The sequence below is a fragment of the Thunnus maccoyii genome, chromosome 3 (assembly GCF_910596095.1).
Source record: "Thunnus maccoyii chromosome 3, fThuMac1.1, whole genome shotgun sequence".
NCBI classification, from domain to species: Eukaryota; Metazoa; Chordata; class Actinopteri; order Scombriformes; family Scombridae; genus Thunnus; species Thunnus maccoyii.
The window spans coordinates 37,161,901-37,181,253 of NC_056535.1; the positions used below are offsets into that span (position 1 = coordinate 37,161,901).

Here is a 19,353-nt window from a genome sequence, read left to right on the forward strand (position 1 = left end):
GCGAGCACAGGTAAACACACAGAATACATTCAAACAGTCACCTGATCAGACACCTGATCACATGTCACGGCGTGTGTCCATACAGCGTGATCTGCTCCCGTTAACGGCTCTTCTGTCTTTGTTAGAAAGTTTCCATTTTCTTGGTTACCATGGTGACAAGTCCCGCCCCATCTAATATATGATTGGTTGCCCTCCAGCCGGTCAGAGTGTCTGCAGCTTCATGAACCCTCCTCACTGGGAACAGGATGCTGTATGGACACTCAGCCTTATTGATTACATCATCGATAGCACCAGCCAATCACAAACAGCGTTTTCTGTGTCTGACCTTGTTCCTGCGCTGAGGCGTCCAATCCCGTCCTGATGGCGTCCACATACGACTGAGGAGCTGCTGCCGTGACCTCTGACCCCAAACTGTCTGCTGCACCCCCGAACATACTGTCAGCACCCAGACCTGAGAGACAGACAGGCAGACAGACAGGCAGACAGACAGGCAGACAGGCAGACAGACAGGCAGACAGACAGTCAGACAGACAGGTAGGCAGACAGGTAGGCAGACAGACAGACAGACAGACAGACAGACAGACAGGCAGGCAGACAGACAGGCAGGCAGACAGACAGGCAGGCAGGCAGGCAGACAGACAGGCAGACAGGCAGACAGACAGGCAGACAGACAGTCAGACAGACAGGTAGGCAGGGAGACAGACAGGCAGACAGACAGACAGACAGGCAGGCAGACAGACAGACAGGCAGACAGACAGACAGACAGGCAGGCAGACAGACAGGCAGGCAGACAGACAGGCAGACAGACAGACAGACAGGCAGGGAGACAGACAGACAGACAGACAGGCAGACAGACAGACAGGCAGACAGACAGACAGACAGACAGACAGACAGGCAGACAGACAGGTAGGCAGATAGACAGACAGACAGGTAGGCAGATAGACAGACAGACAGACAGACAGGCAGACAGAGACTGTTTTTATATCCAACAAAGGTGCATCATACAGACAGTATATCATACAGTATAAATCCTGCTGTAGTTTAAATATATTTCAGCACTAAAGGAGGATTTTAGAAAACTTCACTGATTATCGGGACATTTTTACCGACGATAATCAGAGCGTGAACATTTGATACGAGCACATCGCCCACGATTTCAAAAGCAGTTTGAAAGAAGGATATTTCCTTTCATGTGTTCGTGTCTGTTGATGTGAGGTGTTGAAGTCACACCTGGAGACGCTCCTCTCCTCAGGTGAGCAGCTCATGCACACCTGTCGTTAGCACGTTAGTGCAACATGTGAGTGTGTGTGTGCAGTGTGTCAGTCACCTCTGTCTCTGAGGACCAGCGTCTTCCTGCCTCCAGCTCGGACTGAAGCCCCGCCTCCACCTGCCTGCTCATCTGAAGCTCCTCCCCCTCCTCTGGATGAAGGTTTGATGTGGTCGTACCTGCACATAGGTGACACACCTGACTACCTGCACACAGGTGACACACCTGACTACCTGTCAGGTGAGTGTTACCTGTCTGTCAGGTGAGCGTTACCCGTCTGTCAGGTGAGCGTTACATGTCTGTCAGGTGAGCGTTACATGTCTGTCAGGTGAGTGTTACCTGTCTGTCAGGTGAGTGTTACATGTCTGTCAGGTGAGCGTTACATGTCTGTCAGGTGAGTGTTACCTGTCTGTCAGGTGAGTGTTACATGTCTGTCAGGTGAGTGTTACCTGTCTGTCAGGTGAGCGTTACATGTCTGTCAGGTGAGTGTTACCTGTCTGTCAGGTGAGCGTTACATGTCTGTCAGGTGAGTGTTACCTGTCTGTCAGGTGAGTGTTACATGTCTGTCAGGTGAGTGTTACCTGTCTGTCAGGTGAGTGTTACATGTCTGTCAGGTGAGTGTTACCCGTCTGTCAGGTGAGTGTTACATGTCTGTCAGGTGAGCGTTACATGTCTGTCAGGTGAGCGTTACATGTCTGTCAGGTGAGCGTTACATGTCTGTCAGGTGAGTGTTACATGTCTGTCAGGTGAGTGTTACATGTCTGTCAGGGTGAGTGTTACCCGTCTGTCAGGTGAGTGTTACATGTCTGTCAGGTGAGTGTTACATGTCTGTCAGGTGAGCGTTACCCGTCTGTCAGGTGAGCGTTACATGTCTGTCAGGTGAGCGTTACATGTCTGTCAGGTGAGCGTTACATGTCTGTCAGGTGAGTGTTACATGTCTGTCAGGTGAGTGTTACATGTCTGTCAGGTGAGTGTTACCTGTCTGTCAGGTGAGCGTTACATGTCTGTCAGGTGAGTGTTACCCGTCTGTCAGGTGAGTGTTACCTGTCTGTCAGGTGAGCGTTACATGTCTGTCAGGTGAGTGTTACCTGTCTGTCAGGTGAGTGTTACCCGTCTGTCAGGTGAGTGTTACATGTCTGTCAGGTGAGTGTTACCCGTCTGTCAGGTGAGTGTTACATGTCTGTCAGGTGAGTGTTACCTGTCTGTCAGGTGAGTGTTACATGTCTGTCAGGTGAGCGTTACATGTCTGTCAGGTGAGCGTTACCCGTCTGTCAGGTGAGCGTTACCTGTCTGTCAGGTGAGCGTTACATGTCTGTCAGGTGAGCGTTACATGTCTGTCAGGTGAGTGTTACATGTCTGTCAGGTGAGCGTTACATGTCTGTCAGGTGAGTGTTACCCGTCTGTCAGGTGAGCGTTACATGTCTGTCAGGTGAGCGTTACATGTCTGTCAGGTGAGTGTTACATGTCTGTCAGGTGAGCGTTACATGTCTGTCAGGTGAGCGTTACATGTCTGTCAGGTGAGTGTTACATGTCTGTCAGGTGAGCGTTACATGTCTGTCAGGTGAGTGTTACCCGTCTGTCAGGTGAGCGTTACATGTCTGTCAGGTGAGTGTTACCTGTCTGTCAGGTGAGCGTTACATGTCTGTCAGGTGAGTGTTACCCGTCTGTCAGGTGAGTGTTACATGTCTGTCAGGTGAGCGTTACCCGTCTGTCAGGTGAGCGTTACATGTCTGTCAGGTGAGTGTTACATGTCTGTCAGGTGAGCGTTACATGTCTGTCAGGTGAGCGTTACATGTCTGTCAGGTGAGCGTTACATGTCTGTCAGGTGAGTGTTACATGTCTGTCAGGTGAGCGTTACATGTCTGTCAGGTGAGTGTTACCCGTCTGTCAGGTGAGCGTTACCCGTCTGTCAGGTGAGTGTTACATGTCTGTCAGGTGAGTGTTACCCGTCTGTCAGGTGAGCGTTACCCGTCTGTCAGGTGAGTGTTACCCGTCTGTCAGGTGAGTGTTACCTGTCTGTCAGGTGAGTGTTACCCGTCTGTCAGGTGAGTGTTACCCGTCTGTCAGGTGAGTGTTACCCGTCTGTCAGGTGAGTGTTACCTGTCTGTCAGGTGAGCGTTACCTGTCTGTCAGGTGAGTGTTACATGTCTGTCAGGTGAGTGTTACATGTCTGTCAGGTGAGTGTTACCTGTCTGTCAGGTGAGTGTTACCCGTCTGTCAGGTGAGTGTTACCCGTCTGTCAGGTGAGTGTTACCTGTCTGTCAGGTGAGTGTTACCTGTCTGTCAGGTGAGCGTTACCTGTCTGTCAGGTGAGTGTTACATGTCTGTCAGGTGAGCGTTACATGTCTGTCAGGTGAGTGTTACCTGTCTGTCAGGTGAGCGTTACATGTCTGTCAGGTGAGTGTTACCTGCAGCGTTCTCCGTAGGCACACACTCCTCTCTGGTAGAACTTGCAGATGGTGGAGGGTTTACTGGTGGTCGGGTCGTGAGAGAACAGGCAGCGGCTGCCCTCCCTGCACACACCATGGAGGAAATACCTGCAACACACACACCTGTTACACCTGCTGCACAGCAAGTGACATCAGCAAACACACACTCATCACCATGGCAACATTCACCAGATTCCAAAAAACACACACTAATCGCCATGGCAACAAGACAACTTGCTCTGTGACTAGCTAGCAGGTGTCTGTGCTCACCTAAAACTGTTTGTTAAACTGCAGGTAACCATAGCAACAGTATTGCCACAGATAACACACTCAAGAACCTCTGATAACCTTCTCAAGAACCCCTTGAACTTCTTCAAGGACCATAGGAACCTCTTGGAGGACCATAGGAACCTCTGCAAGGACCATAGGAACCTCTTGGAGGACCATAGGAACCTCTTAAAGCCCCTTGTAATCTCCTCGAGGACCACATGTCTTCTAAAGCGTTACTTGGACCTTCTCAAGTACCCCTTAAACCTGTCAAGGACTATAAGAACCTCCTCAAGGACCAGAGGAACTTCTTCAAGGACTGCTGGAAACTCTTCAGTGGCCCCTGAAAGCTCTTCAAGGCCCTACGAGACCACCTCAAGCACGTCTGAAACCTGTTCCAGGACCCCTGGATGTCTGTGGAGGACGGTGTGACGTCAGAGGACACCGTGTGACGTCAGAGAAATCTCAGCAGTGATCTCCTGACTCATCAGCTCAGGTGTGTTTACCTGCAGCTCAGTGCTGCTGTTTCACGCGGAGCTGACAGGACCTCAGGGCGCGCGCCTTTGATACTCTGTCAGAGTTTAAACTTGCAGTGACGACGGAACACAAGCTAACAGCTAGCAGCTAACAGCTAAAAACATTAGCACGAGGCTAACGTGTGCGCAGTGATCTGAGCGAAAGACGCGCGCGCGAGACGGAGAGAAAGACCGACAGGTGACAGACAGACAGACAGGTGACGAGCTCACAGACTCACCTGCAGGTCACCTGTTTGGTGCTCATCGTCCTCGCGCAGCTTCGGCTGTTCCAGCTTCGAAGTTGCCCTGTCGGTGTCCCGTTTAAACCGCTCCGGCTGACTCAGCAGCCGCTGCAGGAAGGTTCCTCTGAACTCTTCTACTTGCTGTTTACTGGCGGAGCGTTAGCGCCACCTGCTGTGTGGAATGTGAACCAGAGTTATTAAACAAATACGAGGAAATAAAAATAAATACAATTAAATAACAACCAATATTACAGGCCAGTTTCGCTCACATAAAGGAATAAGCTGTCTGACCTGATGATGACAGAAGTCCGTCTGTCATGATGAGACTAACAAACCTTTGTGTTACGTAACTGCTCTTATACTTAACTGGTAAATTCCACATACAAACATACTTGTTTTTTTGGGTGAATCTAATTTATACTTGGAAAGTCTGCGTACACTGATGTATAAGAAGAATTATGTTCTGTGTCCTCTGATTAGCTTCATGGTGTCCTTCAGTGTTATTATTGTTTACTTATTGTTCTTTGGAAATTATTTGATTATGTTGTAAGGATCGTATTACCAAGCCCCCAAAATAATGAACCCAAAATACAAAGTTTACTGCTCATCAACGCTCCTGATTACAGTCGTAACCCTGCTCTCATTAAAGGGTTCATCTTTACCTTTTACAGCCAAAAGTCAGAATGAGTAGAAGTGATTCTGAGAATAAAGCCACCAAGAATAAAGTGTTGTTTAAAAGGTCAAAATGACTTCACTTATTATTTTTATTTATTTTACACATTTCTTATATTTTTACATATAATTATGTTCTGCACAACAATGCGCATTTCGATTTAAATGCTGAATGTCTGTATGTTCATGATGTTGAATGAACTCTTAGCTGCAGATTCAGATTTCACACACAAAGAGTTTATTGAATATGATGCATTATTGTTATAGATGAAACTTGACCTGCAACTAATGATTATTTTCATCATCAAATCATTTGTTAATTATTTTATCCATTAATCGATTATTAGTTGTTTGTTCTATAAAATGTAGGAAAACGCCAAAGATGACGTCTTTAAATGTCTCGTTTTATCCACAACAAAGATCTTCAGTTTACTGTCATAGAGACGAAAGACACCAGAAAATATTCACAGTTAAGAAGCAGCAATCAGAGAATTTTAGATTAATCAATTATCAAAGTAGTTGCTGATTAATTTAATTATTTTCAACATAAAATAACTGCAACCATGAGTTGATTAATTGATTAGTTGATCAATAGAAGATTATTTGGTTGCTATTTAGATGACTGATATAAATGCAGGCGAGCGTTTTACTGTTCCTGCTTCACCGGAGGCTCCGCCCCCACCTGTCACCTGGTCCACTTCCTGCCTGTTTACCTGTCTACCTGTCTGCCTGTCTACCTATCCACCTGTCTACCTGTCTACGTGTCTACCTGTCCGTCCTCCTGCCTGTTTACCTGTCTACCTGTCTACCTGTCTACGTGTCTACCTGTCTACCTGTCCAGACCCCTCATGGAGCTCAGAGACCTGCTGCGGTTCAGTCACTGCGGCCGGACCGTGTACACGTTGGACGGCCCGGCGAGTCCCGCGGCTCTCGCCGGGCTGCGGTGCCCGGTGTGCGGGCAGGCGGTGCACTTCGGCCTGACGGAGGCTCCGGTCCGGATCCGGGCTCCGGTCAGAAATGGACACCGCGCGAGCTGCTGCTTCCTCATGACGTCACAGCAGGGACCTGCTGGCTTCAGGTAAACAGTCAGAATCATCTGCAGCCTCCATCACTGCTCCACATCATTTCACATCACAGACGGGTTTTTCTTGATTTTATTTGATTTATTTTTAATATTTTCTATGATTTAAAAGCATCTGGTAATATTGCTGTTATTAATGTATAATTATAATATTGAGTACTTCACATCCGCAGCATTTTTTAAATACAAAACTTTATTCAACAAAAGTTGTAGCCTACATGTTAAAACAAGTACACAACAACAATAACAACAACAACAACAACAACAGGAAATAGTATCTCAGGGACGAAAACACAATAAAGCAATGACATGAGACACAAATATTCAAAATAAGATGAAAATTAATTAATTAATTAATTAATAATTATAAGACCTCAGCCACGTGTTGTTGTTATGTGTGATATTTCTATTGATTAGCATCAGACAGAAACCTGCACATTACACTACACATTATTTGATGTTTTATGAAATGTGATCAGCTGTTTGTTTCTTCAGAGAAGAAAATCAGTCTGAGCTCCATGTGGGCGTCTCCAACTCTGCAGGTAACAGCTGCTTATTCATCTCTATACAGTCATATTCTGTTCTATTAATGTGTTATTACAGGTGTGTTTATGTTGTTATTACAGGTGTGTTTATGTGTTATTACAGGTGTATTTATGTGTTATTACAGGTGTGTTTATGTGTTATTACAGGTGTGTTTATGTTGTTATTACAGGTGTCTTTATGTTATTATTACAGGTGTGTTTATGTGTTATTACAGGTGTGTTTATGTGTTATTACAGGTGTGTTTATGTTGTTATTACAGGTGTATTTATGTGTTATTACAGGTGTGTTTATGTGTTATTACAGGTGTGTTTATGTTGTTATAACAGGTGTGTTTATGTTATTATTACAGGTGTGTTTATGTTGTTATTACAGGTGTGTTTGTGTGTTATTACAGGTGTGTTTATGTTATTATTACAGGTGTGTTTATGTTGTTATTACAGGTGTGTTTATGTTGTTATTACAGGTGTGTTTGTGTGTTATTACAGGTGTGTTTATGTTATTATTACAGGTGTGTTTATGTTGTTATTACAGGTGTGTTTATGTTGTTATTACAGGTGTGTTTATGTGTTATTACAGGTGTATTTATGTGTTATTACAGGTGTGTTTATGTGTTATTACAGGTGTGTTTATGTTGTCATTACAGGTGTGTTTATGTGTTATTACAGGTGTGTTTATGTTGTTATTACAGGTGTGTTTATGTGTTATTACAGGTGTCTTTATGTTGTTATTACAGGTGTCTTTATGTTGTTATTACAGGTGTCTTTATGTTGTTATTACAGGTGTGTTTATGTTGTTACTACAGGTGTGTTTATGTCTTATTACAGGTGTGTTTATGTTGTTATTACAGGTGTGTTTATGTTGTTATTACAGGTGTGTTTATGTTGTTATTACAGGTGTCTTTATGTTGTTATTACAGGTGTGTTTATGTTGTTATTACAGGTGTCTTTATGTTGTTATTACAGGTGTGTTTATGTGTTATTACAGGTGTGTTTGTGTGTTATTACAGGTGTGTTTATGTGTTATTACAGGTGTGTTTATGTGTTATTACAGGTGTGTTTATGTTGTTATTACAGGTGTGTTTATGTTGTTATTACAGGTGTGTTTATGTTGTTATTACAGGTGTGTTTATGTCTTATTACAGGTGTGTTTGTGTGTTATTACAGGTGTCTTTATGTTGTTATTACAGGTGTGTTTATGTCTTATTACAGGTGTGTTTATGTTGTTATTACAGGTGTGTTTATGTTGTTATTACAGGTGTGTTTATGTTGTTATTACAGGTGTCTTTATGTTGTTATTACAGGTGTGTTTATGTTGTTATTACAGGTGTCTTTATGTTGTTATTACAGGTGTGTTTATGTGTTATTACAGGTGTGTTTGTGTGTTATTACAGGTGTCTATATGTTGTTATTACAGGTGTCTTTATGTTGTTATTACAGGTGTGTTTATGTGTTATTACAGGTGTGTTTATGTTGTTATTACAGGTGTGTTTATGTTGTTATTACAGGTGTCTTTATGTTGTTATTACAGGTGTGTTTATGTTGTTATTACAGGTGTCTTTATGTTGTTATTACAGGTGTGTTTATGTGTTATTACAGGTGTGTTTATGTTGTTATTACAGGTTTGTTTATGTGTTATTACAGGTGTGTTTATGTCTTATTACAGGTGTGTTTATGTTGTTATTACAGGTGTGTTTATGTTGTTATTACAGGTGTGTTTATGTTGTTATTACAGGTGTCTTTATGTTGTTATTACAGGTGTCTTTATGTTGTTATTACAGGTGTGTTTATGTGTTATTACAGGTGTGTTTATGTGTTATTACAGGTGTGTTTATGTTGTTATTACAGGTGTGTTTATGTGTTATTACAGGTGTGTTTATGTTGTTATTACAGGTGTGTTTATGTTGTTATTACAGGTGTGTTTATGTTGTTATTACAGGTGTCTTTATGTTGTTATTACAGGTGTGTTTATGTGTTATTACAGGTGTGTTTATGTTGTTATTACAGGTGTGTTTATGTTGTTATTACAGGTGTCTTTATGTTGTTATTACAGGTGTGTTTATGTCTTATTACAGGTGTGTTTATGTTGTTATTACAGGTGTGTTTATGTTGTTATTACAGGTGTGTTTATGTTGTTATTACAGGTGTGTTTATGTGTTATTACAGGTGTGTTTATGTTGTTATTACAGGTGTGTTTATGTGTTATTACAGGTGTGTTTATGTTGTCATTACAGGTGTGTTTATGTTGTTATTACAGGTGTGTTTATGTGTTATTACAGGTGTCTTTATGTTGTTATTACAGGTGTCTTTATGTTGTTATTACAGGTGTGTTTATGTTGTCATTACAGGTGTGTTTATGTTGTTATTACAGGTGTGTTTATGTCTTATTACAGGTGTGTTTATGTTGTTATTACAGGTGTGTTTATGTTGTTATTACAGGTGTCTTTATGTTGTTATTACAGGTGTGTTTATGTTGTTATTACAGGTGTCTTTATGTTGTTATTACAGGTGTGTTTATGTGTTATTACAGGTGTGTTTATGTGTTATTACAGGTGTGTTTATGTGTTATTACAGGTGTGTTTATGTTGTTATTACAGGTGTGTTTATGTTGTTATTACAGGTGTCTTTATGTTGTTATTACAGGTGTGTTTATGTGTTATTACAGGTGTGTTTATGTTGTTATTACAGGTGTGTTTATGTTGTTATTACAGGTGTGTTTATGTGTTATTACAGGTGTCTTTATGTTATTATTACAGGTGTGTTTGTGTTGTTATTACAGGTGTGTTTATGTGTTATTACAGGTGTGTTTATGTGTTATAACAGGTGTGTTTATGTGTTATTACAGGTGTGTTTATGTTGTTATTACAGGTGTGTTTATGTGTTATTACAGGTGTGTTTATGTTGTTATTACAGGTGTGTTTATGTGTTATTACAGGTGTGTTTGTGTGTTATTACAGGTGTGTTTATGTGTTATTACAGGTGTGTTTATGTTGTTATTACAGGTGTGTTTATGTGTTATTACAGGTGTGTTTATGTGTTATTACAGGTGTCTTTATGTTGTTATTACAGGTGTGTTTATGTGTTATTACAGGTGTGTTTATGTGTTATTACAGGTGTGTTTATGTGTTATTACAGGTGTGGTGTTCAGTTACACAGAGGGGGGAGTGACCTGTCAGCAGCAGGGATGGGAGCAGAGCATCATCGTCCCTCTGGTCGCCCCTAGCAACCGCATCCTCAGCTTCATGACACTGTGGGACAAACACCTGGAGATGTTTGCTCACTTGGACACCTGGACACCAGACAGGTGTTTCACTTTCTTTGACCTGTCTGTCTCTGACCTGTCTGTCTCTCTGACCTGACCTGTCTGTCTCTGACCTGTCTGTCTCTCTGACCTGACCTGTCTGTCTCTCTGACCTGGCCTGTCTGTCTCTGACCTGTCTGTCTCTCTGACCTGACCTGTCTGTCTCTGACCTGACCTGTCTGTCTCTCTGACCTGACCTGTCTGTCTGACCTGACCTGTCTGTCTCTGACCTGACCTGTCTGTCTCTGACCTGTCTGTCTCTGACCTGACCTGTCTGTCTCTCTGACCTGACCTGTCTGTCTCTGACCTGTCTGTCTCTCTGACCTGACCTGTCTGTCTCTCTGACCTGACCTGTCTGTCTGACCTGACCTGTGTGTCTCTCTGACCTGACCTGTGTGTCTCTCTGACCTGACCTGTCTGTCTCTCTGACCTGTCTGTCTGTCTCTCTGACCTGTCTGTCTCTCTGACCTGACCTGTCTGTCTCTGACCTGACCTGACCTGTCTGTCTGACCTGTCTGTCTGACCTGACCTACCTCTCTCCCCTACCTGTCTGTCTGACCTGACCTGTCTGTCTGACCTGACCTGTCTGTCTGACCTGTCTGTCTGTCTGACCTGTCTGTCTGACCTGACCTGACTCTCTGACCTGTCTGTCTGACCTGTCTGTCTGTCTGACCTGTCTGTCTGACCTGACCTGACTCTCTGACCTGTCTGTCTGACCTGACCTGTCTCTCTGACCTGACCTGTCTGTCTGACCTGACCTGACCTGTCTGTCTCTGACCTGACCTGTCTCTCTGACCTGTCTATCTGACCTGACCTGTCTGTCTGACCTGACCTGTCTGTCTCTGACCTGTCTGTCTCTCTGACCTAACCTGTCTGTCTCTGACCTGACCTGACCTGTCTGTCTCTCTGACCTGTCTGTCTGTCTGACCTGTCTGTCTCTGACCTGACCTGACCTGTCTGTCTCTCTGACCTGTCTGTCTGCAGGTTTCAGGAGGAGAGGGAGTTCGGCTCTTGTTGCTATGGTTTCGCTCTGGGCTTCATTAACTATCTGATGAGGTCGCAGGGACACCAGCCAATCAGCAGAGATTGTTTCACAGCTCAATTTGTGCTGCCAAGGATGGAGACGACCTCCAGATACCTGTCTATGTACCAGCACGTCTGTCGCCATGGATACTACAGCACCGCAGTGTAAGACACTCCCAGCATCCCTGAACTACCCGCCGGCTCGGTGTATTCGCTGGAACACTCAGGTGTCCCAGCATCCCTGAACTACCCGCCGGCTCGGTGTATTTGCTGGGATTTTCAGAAGTGTTTGTTTGATCGAGGGGGACTTGGCTGCAGACAAGATGGCGGATCTGGACCACAGAGAAAAAACAACTTGACACTAATGCACACGACAAATAAAAATTATGAAAATGTAATAAAATAAATAGATTTAAAAGTTATAATACTAATAATACTACTAACAATAATTAATAATAAAAGAGTTAAGTAAAAACTAGATTTAAAAAGTGGATAAAAGACAAGACAAATAAAATAAAGAGGAATAAAAATATATAATAATATTAATTATAGTAAAATACAAGATCAATAAAATTTTACAACATGAATACAATAAAATAAGTGAATGAAATAAAGTAAATAATGTCTCTAAATCAGGTTTTAAGTTTAAAGATGTCAACACTTCCTGCTGCACCGAACCGCTGGAACATGTGACAGAATCACACGTGATTAAATGTCTCGCACACGTGACGTCCACATGCGACAGTTTGTCCTCAGACACACCTGAGCTGACAGATCAGATCTCCGTCTGACAGGTGAGCTGCAGCGTCTGGCCTACATACAGTTCAGCGTCAGAGAGAAACTCGCTTTGCCCCCAAAAACACGTCTGGATTAAAGACCTGGGTATAGTTGGTTCATTTATCAGTACTTGTGGTGTAATTTATGGTCACACTGCAGCTTCTCCTCTCTGTCCCTGCAGTTCTTTACTAATGAAAAAGAACTGATAAGGAGTATTGATAAGAGTATCACTAATACCATCCCTGGGATAGGTATTATCAATAAATGTTGCACAGTGTTTGAATGGTCGGGATAAATGTGACCTTACAGTTATTATCAAAACTTTACACCCAATATTTTATACAACAGAAAACACACCTGAACCACACACACTGTAAAATGTTACTTGTAAATAATTCTTCCAATGCCACCAAAAGTTATTTTGACTAAAATATTGTATGTTGTCTTTGTTTGGTGGATTCAGATCTCACTGTGAAAAACAGTAATATTCCATCAGCTGGGCACCAATAAAATAATAGAAAATAACTGTCTCATAAAACTACAGTAATCTTCTGTTATTAAACTACAGTTTATAGATTTTACATGAAATCTTGTGTATTTTTGGCCTTTTAACGATAAGCGCTGGTTTCCATGACGACGCTGCAAAACAGTAGACCGGGTGAGCCGGTGGTCACATGACTGTCTGTCTGACAGGACCTGCAACCTGATAGGCCAGAGCCGGGCAGTGATGTCATCTGATAGGCTGTAACCCAGCAACCAGGTGTGACACCGAGGAGGAGAGAAGAAGAAAATAGACGACAGACAAACAGAAGACAGGAGGAAAGAGGAGGAAGAGGTGAGGAGGGGGAACAGGACAGGTGAGGAGGAACAGGTGAGGGGGAACTGGTGAGGGGGAGAGAGGAGGAACAGGTGAGGGGGGGGGACAGGAAAGGGGAGGAGGAACAGGTGAGGGGGAACTGGTGAGGAGGAGAGAGGAGGAACAGGTGAGGAGTAAAAAGAAGACTTGAGGAGTAAAAGGTGGAGGTTGGAGTTAAGCTAAGGAGAAGTTGAGGTGGAGTTAAGTTGAGGAGGTTGGAGGTGGAGGTGAAGGAAGAGCAGCAGCGATGGAGCGCGGTGTGATCCGGCTGACTCACTGTCAGAAGCAGATCTTCTGTTTCTCGGTACCGGAGGAGTGTCCGAGCTGTGGGGAGGAGCTGAGGGGGAGCAGACTGCAGGAGGCGCCGGTTAGCCTGCCCTCCCCCCTCACCAACGCACACAAGAGCTCCTGCTGCCTGCTGATCACACCTGCTGATGACAACAGGTATACACACACATCATAGATACACACTGGTATACACACACATCACCAACAGGTAGATACATACAGGTATACACACACATCACCAACAGGTAGATACACACTGGTATACACACACATCACCAACAGGTAGATACATACAAGTATACACACACATCACCAACAGGTAGATACATACAAGTATACACACACATCACCAACAGGTAGATACACACTGGTATACACACACATCACCAACAGGTAGATACATACAAGTATACACACACATCACCAACAGGTAGATACATACAAGTATACACACACATCACCAACAGGTAGATACATACAGGTATACACACACATCACCAACAGGTAGATACACACTGGTATACACACATCACCAACAGGTAGATACATACAGGTATACACACACATCACCAACAGGTAGATACATACAGGTATACACACACATCACCAACAGGTAGATACATACAAGTATACACACACATCACCAACAGGTAGATACATACAGGTATACACACACATCACCAACAGGTAGATACATACAGGTATACACACACATCACCAACAGGTAGATACACACAGATATACACACACATCACCAACAGGTAGATACACACAGATATACACACACATCACCAACAGGTAGATACATACAGGTATACACACACATCACCAACAGGTAGATACATACAAGTATACACACACATCACCAACAGGTAGATACATACAGGTATACACACACATCACCAACAGGTAGATACACACTGGTATACACACATCACCAACAGGTAGATACATACAGGTATACACACACATCAGCAACAGGTAGATACATACAGGTATACACACACATCACCAACAGGTACAACACTGTGCTGCTTTATTCGTTAATTTGTGAAAAGCGTTTGACTCTGTGGACTGTGAGCTACTGTTAAATATTGGAACAGGGGACACAGCTATAAAATGGTTCAGGAATTATCTTACAGACACAAAGTGTTTTTACAGATGGTCTTAAATCAGACTTTTTAGAGATTTCCAAGGGTTTCCCCAAGGTTGGATTATAGTTCCTACCGTATTTTCTGTATTTATAAGAACATTGAGAGGGACTTGAAAACTGCTAAACTGCACCTTTACATGGATACAGTAGTGTACCCAGTTGCCCCCTCTATGAGCCAAGCAGCTTCAAGTCTCACTTCATGGTACTATGAGCTCTTTACATGTCTTAAAGAGCTCATAGTACCCTATTACCCCACTAGAACACTGTGCTCCCAGTATGCAGCTTACTGGTGGTCCCTACAGTCTTTAAAAGTAGAATGGGAGGCAGAGCCTTCAGCTATCAGGCTCCTCTCCTGTGGAACCATCTTCCAGATTCAGTGCGGGGTGCAGACACCCTCTCTATGTTTAAGAGTAGGCTTCAAACTTTCCTTTTTGATAAAGCTTATAGTTAGGGCCGACCAGGCTCGCCTTGGATCAGCCCTTAGTTATGCTGCTATAGGCCTAGAGTGCTGGGGGACTTCCCATGATGCACTGAGCTCCTCTCTCCTCCTCCTTCTCTCCATCTGTATGCATTCATTAATGCATGTCACTAACTTGGCTTCTTCCACAGAGTTTTTGTGCTTCCTCATCTCACAGATTCCTGCGGATCAGGGTCATGGACCCCCTAGTTACGGACGGGATTACTTGAGCCTGCTATTATTATTATTAGTCATATCTCTATTGTTCTTATTGTTGTTATTATGCTTCTCTCTGTCTCTCTCCCTCCTTCTTTCTTTCTCAACCCAACCAGTCGAGGCAGATGGCGTCACCTAGAGTCCGGTTCTGTTTGAGGTTTCTTCCTGTTAAAGGGGAGTTTTTCCTGCTGCTGCTCATGGAAGAATGTTGGGTCTCTGCAGATTAAACGGTCTAGACCTGCTCTATGTGGAAAGAGCCCTGAGATAACGTCTGTTGGGATTTGGTGCTATATAAATAACTTGATTGATAAACCAGTTTAAACCAGTATATGTAACCAGTGTGTGTTCTGCTGATTTTTCAGGGAGTTTGACGGGACATCAGATCTTCACACCGGCATCTCCAACACTGCAGGTGGGGCTCAGGGATCAAAGGTCAGACTGACATCTGTTTAGTTTGAGCCTTTCTAAACACAAACAACAATAAACATAAATATAAACAGAAGATGGAGAGCCAATGAGAAGACACTTTACTTTTCAGAGAGCTACAGCTCTGTGTGTGAGAACCTGTTTTACTGGTGATATGGGGACATTAGTCTGTTCACTGAGATTGTGAGGACTTGTACAGAGCGCCTGAAAGGTCAGGGTGAAAGGTCACAGAGGAAGGCGGAGCTGTGTCATGACAGAATATGATGAGTTATGTGTCAGGTACAGATCCTGGTTGTGGCCTCAGCTGCAGGTCTGAATCATCACAGCCAGTGTTGGGCAAGTTACTTGGAAATGGTAATTTATTCCTAATTACATCAAATTAGAAGTATTTAGATTACTTAACTTATTACTCAGCAGCAAAAATAACACCTTATATTACTCTTTACCTTGTTACTCAGCCGTCAGCTCCATCAGAATCCTCCACACACACGCTGCATCGTTTATATTCAACATGTAGAAACAGAAAATGAGACGTTTAACAAACAGGCAGAAAACAGTTTGGAAGGACTTGCTGACCATCCACAGCTAACATTAGTATAGCCTCACAAGCCCTGACCTCAGCTTACCTCCAAATCTGAACTAAACTGGTGACTCCTGAACGCAAGCATACCTGTGGCTAACGTTAGCATCAGGTGACTCCTGAACGCAAGCATACCTGTGGCTAATGTTAGCATCAGGTGACTCCTGAACGCAAGCATACCTGTGGCTAAGGTTAGCATCAGGTGACTCCTGAATGCAAGCATACCTGTGGCTAACGTTAGCATCAGGTGACTCCTGAACGCAAGCATACCTGTGGCTAACGTTAGCATCAGGTGACTCCTGAACGCAAGCATACCTGCGGCTAACGTTAGCATCAGGTGAGTCCTGAATGTAGGTGCAGCTGTGGCTAATGTTAGCAAGACAGCTAAAAACACACAACATGAGAATAAGATAACATTTGTCCTTGGCAAACAAAGGTTTTAAAGTTTCATCTTCACTCTGCAGTACAGAAATATTTTCAGGCATTTCCCATTCTTTCTGTCAGGTTCTGTTGGCCTCGTCAATATGAATGTTTCTTCTCCTGTGATCATTCGATCCCTGGCGAAAGCTGGTGTCCAATCACTCCCAGACCTTGACAGTAGTCTGTGTGAGGATGGCACTAAGGGGCCAAGAAAATCCAGACACTGCTTTGAGGGGCAGCAAAGGCCAACAGAACCTGAAGGAAAGAGTTTGCTGTCTAATAAAATGTGGGAAGTACCTGAAAACATTTCTGTACTACAGAAGGGAGATGAAACTTTGAAACCTTTGTTTGCTAAGGTGGTGGAAGAGACCTGGTTTGGGAAACCTCCTTCACTTCATTTGGTGTCAGAAGTGTGATGGTAGGCTGTGAGGTCATTGGAAACGCAAGGGCAAGTGTGTGAGTGTGTTTTTTACCTCTTGGGGACAGTTTCCGACATAAACACCAACCAGTAGTCCTCATGGGGACCAAAGCCTGGCCCTAATGAGGCAAAAAGTCATGTCTGAGGTCCTGGTTAAGGTTAGGGTTTGGGTTTGGCTGTCAAAACCCAAAACTGTTTGGAGGTCAGTGCAATGTCCTAACAAGGATATCTGTGTGTCTGCGTGTGTGCGTGTGTGTGTGTACAGGAGTTGTGTATAACTACACTCGAGGGGGAGTGCGTAGAGACCACAGTGGATGGGAGCGCTGCATCAGCGTTCCTCTGGTCCGACCTGACATGTTCCACCTGCTGGCTCAGTGGGACCAGTACCTGGACCGCTTCTCTGACGGACCCATGTGGGACCCGGCTTGGCGCAGGTACACGTACACCTGATCTCTTTACACATACTGACCATTAGAAGATCCCTTCATAATGCATTTACAATGGAAGTGATGGGGGACAAAATCCACAGTTCTCCTTCTGTGCAAAAACGTGTTTCAAGTTTCAAGTTTATATCCAGAAGAGACTGTCTATTGTTCTTGATCAGCACGTTACAAGTTGCAAAAAAAATAGAGAACAACACTAAGACAACAAGAAAAACACAAAGTTGAGGAGGACACCAAGCAACAACAGCCATCCTCACCAGCGCCATATTAGTACAAAACACACCTGTGAGGGAGTTTAAAGTTTATCTGAAGCTAATATGAAGTTTCAGACATCCAAATGAGTCAAATCAAGTAGAGTAGCAGGGACGGCTGTGGCTCAGGAGGTAGAGCAGATCGTCCAATAATTGGAAGACTCTGCATGTCAAAGTGACTTTGGGCAAAACACTTAACCCCAAATTTCTCCTGGTGTGTGAGTTTGTATGAATGTGCATTAGATTAGATCCTGATGAACATACATCTAAATGGTGGCATGTAGTGTTCAGTGTGCAGTATAAATGCAGCCCATTTACCATTTAGAGATGTTTCAACATTACAGTCTTTTTAGTGGCAAAGTTCCTCTTTTTGTTACTATACTTCCACGTGCAGCTCAACAGGGAAACACTGTCCGAGGAAACACAAAGAGGGAATTTGATGCTAAAAAGACTGTAAATGTGTCAGATATCCACTTGATATGACTAACTCAGACTGCTGAAGCTGAATAGAAGCTTCACACAGACTTTAAATGACTGTGTGGACACACTGTGGATTTTATCCTCCATCACTTCCATTGAAAACACATTTGAAGGATCTTTTAATATCCAGTATGAACAGGAGGAATGATTACAGACACCTGACTGCTGCTTTAACACACACTGATACACACACAATACTTGTTAGTAGATCAGTTCATTGTTGGTTTTGATCCAAACATGAAGAAAATTATAGAAAATTATTAGTCAGAATTATCCTTTAAAACATAATTATACTCTGAACAGTTTCCTATTGTATGTCTCTGACATCTGTCTGTCTGTCTCTCAGGTTCGATGAGGAGAACCATAACTGCTTCAGCTTCTGTCTTCAGTTCGTGAACAGCGTCCTCGCTGCAGAGGGACGCAGTGCTCTGAGCAGAGAAACGTTCACTCACAGCTTCATCCTGCCAAGGATGAGGAGGGTCAACAAATACACCACACTGTACCAACACATCCAGAGACACCAATACTACATGGTGGACAGACAGGAGGACAGACAAGCAGAGGAAACATGAAAACCCAGAGGTCCTCTTCACTGACTACGCCCAACAAAAAGAAGGAAGACGAACAACCTCATATTCTTCACTGATTCCATCTACATCTGGAAGGATACTCTGTGCAGCAATTATCCATACGTATCCAGCGAGGACATCAGCTCAGGAAGCAGATTAAAGATGAACACCTTCACAAGGAAGACCCTCTGCTTGCCATCACATCATCAAAGAAAAGGTCATGGTCCAAGTAAATGAAGCCAACCTGGAGTCATTTGAAGAGATATTCCCCCTGTTGAAAGTTGAGGTGGACACCAAGAGGACCAATGTCCCCTCTGATAGTGAAGATGATGAGAGCCCAGTAGAGAACCCCGCCACCTCGTCCATCTCTGTCCCTCCCACACCTGCCAGCTCCACCAACCAGCTGAAGAACAGTATGGCCTTGCTGGAGCTAGACTTTACTGGATTCAAAGAGCTGGCCTAGGCCAGGATGCCTGACCCCCCAGACAACTCTGCAGCAGCTTAAAGGAGCTGCAGCAGCTCAAGAGAGACAACCAGGCCTTGGCATCTGACCTCAGAGGAAGTCTAGAGGCAGGAGAACAGTGTGCTCTGTGCTCGGTTAACCAAAGTGAAGAAAGATGCTGAGAAGAGAGAAAGGAAGTTTCACCAGGCAAGTCCAACGCCTGACAGACATCAGTCCC

General features: G+C 43.7%; 3 protein-coding genes across 5 annotated transcripts; 2 read left to right on the plus strand and 1 right to left on the minus strand.

Annotated features, from left to right (window-relative positions):
* Nucleotides 1-27: 27 nt before the first annotated feature.
* LOC121890967 (probable E3 ubiquitin-protein ligase makorin-2) lies at nt 28-4,882 on the minus strand. The gene is made up of 4 exons (XM_042403645.1): nt 4,718-4,882; nt 3,676-3,804; nt 1,328-1,446; nt 28-451 (listed from the first exon to the last, which is right to left on the minus strand). Exons 1-4 carry the CDS (start codon nt 4,741-4,743, stop codon nt 279-281), a joined length of 447 nt encoding a protein of 148 aa, XP_042259579.1. The 5' UTR covers nt 4,744-4,882; the 3' UTR covers nt 28-278.
* On the plus strand, nt 1,426-12,960 carry mkrn2os.1 (MKRN2 opposite strand, tandem duplicate 1). Of its 3 annotated transcripts, none has more exons than XM_042403623.1 (6): nt 1,426-1,507; nt 6,234-6,470; nt 6,969-7,015; nt 10,151-10,319; nt 11,301-11,504; nt 12,810-12,960. In XM_042403623.1, the coding sequence occupies exons 2-6, from the start codon at nt 6,241-6,243 to the stop codon at nt 12,862-12,864; spliced, it is 705 nt and encodes a 234-aa protein (XP_042259557.1). In that variant the 5' UTR covers nt 1,426-1,507; nt 6,234-6,240; the 3' UTR covers nt 12,865-12,960. The 3 variants fall into 3 exon arrangements, with proteins under 3 accessions (XP_042259557.1, XP_042259543.1, XP_042259547.1); XM_042403609.1 differs by lacking the exon at nt 1,426-1,507 and adding an exon at nt 4,099-4,459; XM_042403613.1 differs by lacking the exon at nt 1,426-1,507 and having other exon boundaries at nt 6,018-6,470.
* Nucleotides 12,961-13,078: 118 nt separating this feature from the next.
* LOC121890958 (MKRN2 opposite strand protein) lies at nt 13,079-18,680 on the plus strand. Its single transcript, XM_042403637.1, has 4 exons — nt 13,079-13,416; nt 15,449-15,498; nt 17,196-17,364; nt 18,451-18,680. The coding sequence occupies exons 1-4, from the start codon at nt 13,220-13,222 to the stop codon at nt 18,674-18,676; spliced, it is 642 nt and encodes a 213-aa protein (XP_042259571.1). The 5' UTR covers nt 13,079-13,219; the 3' UTR covers nt 18,677-18,680.
* Nucleotides 18,681-19,353: the final 673 nt, after the last annotated feature.

Coding starts and splice junctions, on each gene's coding strand:
- LOC121890967 (XM_042403645.1), bottom strand. CDS start 4,743: ATGAGCACCAAACAGGTGACCTGCAG. Junction 1,447..3,675: donor GCCTACGGAGAACGCTGCAG/GTAACACTCACC, acceptor ACCTATGTGCAG/GTACGACCACATCAAACCTT. Junction 452..1,327: donor GCTGGTCCTCAGAGACAGAG/GTGACTGACACA, acceptor TCTGTCTCTCAG/GTCTGGGTGCTGACAGTATG.
- mkrn2os.1 (XM_042403623.1), top strand. CDS start 6,241: ATGGAGCTCAGAGACCTGCTGCGGTTCAGTCACTGCGGCCGGACCGTG. Junction 6,471..6,968: donor CAGGGACCTGCTGGCTTCAG/GTAAACAGTCAG, acceptor TTGTTTCTTCAG/AGAAGAAAATCAGTCTGAGC. Junction 11,505..12,809: donor GGATACTACAGCACCGCAGT/GTAAGACACTCC, acceptor TCTGTCTGACAG/GACCTGCAACCTGATAGGCC.
- LOC121890958 (XM_042403637.1), top strand. CDS start 13,220: ATGGAGCGCGGTGTGATCCGGCTGACTCACTGTCAGAAGCAGATCTTC. Junction 13,417..15,448: donor ACACCTGCTGATGACAACAG/GTATACACACAC, acceptor CTGATTTTTCAG/GGAGTTTGACGGGACATCAG. Junction 17,365..18,450: donor TGGGACCCGGCTTGGCGCAG/GTACACGTACAC, acceptor TCTGTCTCTCAG/GTTCGATGAGGAGAACCATA.